The following is a 6,084-nucleotide window of genomic DNA, read 5'->3' as shown; positions in this document are numbered from 1 at the left end:
TCCAGCAATTTTCTTAAGATGAGGCCATCTTAAAGCTGAACATTTTTTAGGGATTTGTGCTCTTCTTGCAGGAATAGTTTTTCTAGAGTAGACACATGGTAAATTTACAGTACTATTTTCATTTATGCCCTTAACTGATAAACCAAATACTTTAGTAATTTTTATAGTCTCTTCACCCAGCATAGTCGCTATCTTAATGACAGAATTTTGGCCATTGACATTCATATACCTTAGGACACTTTCTTTGATAAAACAAGCATCTAACTGATCATCCAATACTGCATATACCATGACCTTATTATTTGTATTCCTATGGCTTAACCAAACAGGTACAATCATTGAGTGAACATCAGCTGAAAAATATCTGTTAACATTAATTCTATTACCTACAGCTACAGCCTGTTCTTGTTGGGTATCACCAGAACTTGGTTTTTTATTCAAAGTTTCATCGTGGAGAATTGTTGGGTGCCACCTCTTGCATTTAATACATTTCCTTGGTCTTTTACAATACCTTGAATAATGACCAACCTTGAAACAACCTCTACACATTTTTTTATCTGTCAAATATTGGTTTCTTTGAGCAAGATCAAGTTTTAAGAAATCTGGGCATTTTTCCATATCATGGTTTTGTCTACAATAATAGCATGTAAATCCTACATTTATTTTACTCTCGGCTTGTTTTTCATTTTTAGGATTTATTTCCATCAGATGCAGCATTTGTAACATTATTAACTTCATTAAATTTAGTAGCAAATGATGTACGCTTTGCAACCTTACTTTGTGGTTGTTTTTCTTTAGGTGTAAATACTGTATCTCTCCTGTAAGATGATGTTGGGTTACATGCCTTATTGGCTTCATCTCTTATGAACCTTGTAAACTTCAAAAAATGGATATTCCTCTTCATCAATTGTGATTCTTTTAGTTACTATACAATTCCATCTCTCTGCAATTTGAGCAGGCAACTTCTGTAACATAAGTCTGTTTTCTTTAGGATCGTTAAGAATTGCTAAGTACTTTATGATTCCCATGGCTGTTTTACAGTGTTCTAAGAAATCAGAAAATTTCCTCAAACCTGGACCATCATTAATTGTAATCTTAGGCCAATCTTCAAGCTTGCTTCTAAAGGCATCAGCAACAGTAAATTTATTTCCAAACCTATCATGAAGTATCTTCCAAGCCTTGTCGTAAGCGTCTTGGGTGCCAAAAAAAATAAGATTATCAATGGCAGCTTTAGCCTGACCATCCGTATATTTACCTAAGTAGAACAATCTTTCAGCAGCATCATCTGTTTTATATTCAATTAATGTAATAAATGATGCTTTCCATTGAGGGTACTTCAGCAAATCTCCAGAAAATACCTCTGGTTCTTTAACGGGTAAATTGTCTTTACGTTGCCTTGCAGCAAACAAGTCGGCTAGTTTCTCTAAGTTCTGATTTTGAGGATCAGCAAAACCTTTTAAAATATCCCATTGATAAACTTGACTGGACTTTACGTTATCATTATTGATAATGTTAGGTTGTTCATGAAAATCTGCCAGGGGTTCATGAGTGTGTAGCCTTGGTCTATTAACATCAGGTTGTGTATTCCAAGTGAAGGTATTTTTGGGATCTACTATTAACCTAGGTTCACCTATTACCTCATGGGATGCCTCATCTATAGTACTACAACTTAGCCTAGGCTCATTTGGTATTTTGAAATCTGAGTTCCGGTTTGTTTCTTGGCCTAGCCTAAGTTTACTTGGCTGTGAGCGTCCTATGGGCTGGTAATTATAATTATGGTCTAGCCTTGGTTTCCCTGGTTGTATGAAATCTGTTTGAAATTTAAACACCTGAGCATTTGGATTTAGATCAGTCATTGCCTTTATTTCTGCCTTCCTTTTGTCTAAATTTTGTCTATACTATCTAAACCTCCAGCAAAGGAAAGGGACTTTTGTACACTGGAACCTGACAATGAATAATTTACAACTCTACTATCCTCAAGATATCTGTGCAAGAGACCTTCAGTGGGTTGGTTATTTTCACCTAACGGAAAACTCAAGCATGACTGTGGATCAGTTTCATTTTCTTCCTCTAAAATTTTATTAACTGCACATATCTCAGCATTAGTGGCTTCAATTTCTTTGTCAATTTCTAATTTCTTTAAATCTGCTCTAGCCTTCTCCATTATGTCATGGTATTTTCTTTCTGTGCCTAACCTAGCCAGTTTTGTGCTTAGTTCTATTCTCTTAATACTAGAAACACGTGAAGATTTACTTACACTTGTATGATGTGACCTACTAGATGAAGACTTTGACTTTAGAGAGACATTTGACATTTTATCATCTTGGTCATGTTTCATTTTTTCTTTTAATTTTGTTAACCTAGTGTGACTTTCAAAGCATATTTCCTGGTAATTATACTCTAAACTCTGTACAATGTCAACCTCTGGTATTTCTGATTCTTTCAATTTAGAGAGAGTTATGTCAATATTCTTTAATTCTATTTGAAGCCTATTTGCAACATCCTGTAGTAGGCCTACATTACAATCATTTTTAGAAAGTGCCAAATCTGCTTCCTTATTTATCTTGCCCAACAATCTCCTTTGTTTTTTGAATTCATCAACCAGAAGATCAAAATTATACATCTTACCTTTTTCTGATTGCAATCTCACTCGTTTACCCATACTAGGTGACATAGGCCTAGGCCTAGGTTTCAATGAATGCAAGTCTTGCTCTTCATCTTGTCCTAAATGTTGATCTTCATGTTTCTCTTGTTCATTAAGCTCCATTTTCTTGAGTCGTAGATTTTCCACGTTGCCTTCTACGTAGGTTAGGTTAGGCTCCTATTCTTCATCAATCCTTATCCGAATTGTGTTATCTTGTCCTTGTTGTGGACAGTACAAGGCTCTGTAGTTATATGTTGATTTTAGCCCCGTTCGGTGTTGATTCTCAAATTGGGTATCAATAACATTCCATGGTCCTTTTGTAGGTACTTTATTATATAAACCATGAGCCGTTAATTGAGTATAACTGAAAACAAAAGAAAAACACTTTTAGGCTAATGCCTTCGAAGCTATTGCCACATGTCCTACAAAACTGGTAGGATGCCATTGGCTATATCAAAGGTACAAATTAAAACAATATCAAAAAGGTACAAAAATACATATCATAAGCAAATTAACGTTATCTTACCACAATTTTGGGGACTTAATCCATTAGACATACAACAATGAAGAAATCCATGACAAGCAAGTCACGTTTCATGTGCTTGAGCCTTGAATCTGACGCAGCAGTTGTTGTGATTGTTTACTTCTACCCAGCAGAGCGGGAAGTAACTCGTCCACCTTGGTAGAATGTATTTTAGTATTGTTTCAAAACTCAGATATAACTGGATATGCTAATGACAGTAACATTGCTAACCTCAAGGTGATCAGGAAAATAAAGTCGTATCTAATGTTGCACGAACTATTAAGAGGTGAATTTTAAAAATTTGTCTTGTGAATTACGAATACGGACATTTTCCTGGTGATGACACAGGGTTCCAATTTGTTTATCTTGGGAGGTTTTGGACATCGATGTTGTCATGTGTTTACTTAAACTTTTTGTTTTTTCGCTGAACAGGAGTTGACCTGAACCCACCCTTATGAATGCTGTATGATATAATAATAATAATAATAATAATAATAACTAAGTATAATAATAATAATAATAATAATAATATAATCATTAATAATAATAATTAATTAATAATAATAATAATTAATAATAATAATAATAATAATAATAATAATAATAATTAATTAATAATAATAATAATAATTAATAATTAATAATTAATAATTAATAATTAATAATTAATAATTAATAAATAATAATAATAATTAATAATTAATTAATTAATAATTAATTAATTAATTAATTAATTAATTAATAATAATAATAATTAATTAATAATTAATTAATAATAATAATTAATAATAATTAATAATAGTAATAATTAATAACTAATAATTAATAATTATAATAATAATAATAATTTTTAATAATAATAATTAATAATTAATAATAATAATTATTAATAATAATAATAATAATAATAATTAATAATAATAATAATAATTAATAATTAATAATTAATAATAATAATAATAATTATTAATAATAATTATTAATAATAATAATTAATTAATATTAATTAATTAATAATAATAATAATAATAATTATTAATTAATAATAATAATTAATAATTAATTAATTAATTAATAATAATAATTAATATTAATTAATTAATTAATAATTAATAATTAATTAATTAATTAATAATAATAATAATAATAATTAATTAATTAATAATAATAATAATTAAGGTAATTAATTAATTAATAATAATAATATTAATTAATAATAATAATAATAATAATTAATTAATAATAATAATAATAATAATTATTAATAATAAATAATAATAATAATTAATTAATAATAATAATAATAATAATTAATAATAATAATAATAATTATAATAATAATAATAATAATAATTATTAATAATAATAATAATAATTATTAATAATTAATAATAATAATAATTATTAATAATAATAATAATTATTCTTATTAATAATTATAATAATAATAATTATTAATTAATAATAATAACTTATTAATAATTAATAATAATAATTAATAATAATTAATAATAATAATTAATAATATTATTATTATTAATTAATTATTAATTATTATTAATTAATTATTAATTATTAATAATTAATTAATTAAAATTATAATAATTATAATAATTATAATATAATAATAATAATAATAATAATAATTAATAATAATAATATAATAATAATTAATAATAATTAATAATAATTTATAATAATTATAATAATTATAATAATTAATATTAATAATTAATAATTAATATAATAATTAATAATAATTATAATATAATTAATAATTATAATAATAATTAATAATTAATTAATAATTATAATATTAATAATATTAATAATTAATAATAATAATAATAATAATAATAACTAATAATAATAATAAATAAATAATAATAAATAATAATAATAATAAATAATATAATAAATAATAATAAATAATAAGGATTGAGGATTGAGGATTGAGGATTGATGATAGATGATAGATGATAGATGATAGATGATAGATGATAGATGATAGATGATAGATGATTGATGATTGATGATTGATGATAGATGATAGATGATAGATGATAGATGATAGATGCTTGATGCTTGATGCTTGATGCTTGATGCTGATGCTTGATGAAAAATGAAAGATGATAGATGATAGATGCTTGAGATGAAAGATGATAGATGATAGATGATAGATGATAGATGATAGGATGATAGATGATAGATGATCGATGATAGATGATAGATGATTGATGATTGATGATTGATGATTGCTGATTGATGATTGATGATTGATGATTAATGATTAATGATTAAGGATTAATGATTAATGATTAATGATTAATGATAATGATTAATGGATTAATGATTAATGATTAATGATAATGATTAATGATTAATGATAAATGATAAATGATAAACGATAAATGAAAAATGAAAATGATAAATGATAAATGATAAATGATAAATGATAAATGATAAATGATAAATGATAAATGATAAATGATAAATGATAAATGATAAATGATTAATTGGTTAATGGTTAATGATTAATGATTAATGATTAATGATTAAAGATTAATGATTATGATTAATGATTAATGATTAATGATTGATGATTGATGATTGATGATTAATGATTAATGATAATGATAAACGATTAATGAATAGTGATTATTGATTATTGGTTATTGATTATTGATTAATGATTAATGATTATTGATTATTGATTAATGATTAATTGATTAATGATTAATGATTAATGATTAATGATAGATGATAAATGATAAATGACAAATGATAAATGATAAATGATAATGACAAATGATAAATGATTAATGATTAATGATTAATGATTAATGATTAATGATTAATGATAGATGATAATGATAAATGATAAATGATAAATGATAAATGATAATGATTAATGATT

At 24.9% G+C, this 6,084-nt stretch overlaps 1 protein-coding gene across 1 annotated transcript; it reads right to left on the bottom strand.

The window, feature by feature from the left end:
- Window positions 1-854: 854 nt before the first annotated feature.
- LOC135212845 (uncharacterized) lies at window positions 855-3,259 on the bottom strand. Its single transcript, XM_064246613.1, has 2 exons — window positions 3,171-3,259; window positions 855-3,008 (listed from the first exon to the last, which is right to left on the bottom strand). Exon 2 carries the CDS (start codon window positions 1,854-1,856, stop codon window positions 855-857), a length of 1,002 nt encoding a protein of 333 aa, XP_064102683.1. The 5' UTR covers window positions 1,857-3,008; window positions 3,171-3,259.
- Window positions 3,260-6,084: the final 2,825 nt, after the last annotated feature.

The sequence above is a fragment of the Macrobrachium nipponense genome, chromosome 41 (genome assembly GCF_015104395.2).
Source record: "Macrobrachium nipponense isolate FS-2020 chromosome 41, ASM1510439v2, whole genome shotgun sequence".
In the NCBI taxonomy this organism is placed as follows: domain Eukaryota; kingdom Metazoa; phylum Arthropoda; class Malacostraca; order Decapoda; family Palaemonidae; genus Macrobrachium; species Macrobrachium nipponense.
The sequence above is the reverse complement of the archived record's forward strand: the minus strand, read 5'-3'. Positions and strand labels throughout refer to the sequence as shown.

Coding starts and splice junctions, on each gene's coding strand:
- LOC135212845 (XM_064246613.1), bottom strand. CDS start 1,856: ATGACTGATCTAAATCCAAATGCTCAGGTGTTTAAATTTCAAACAGAT.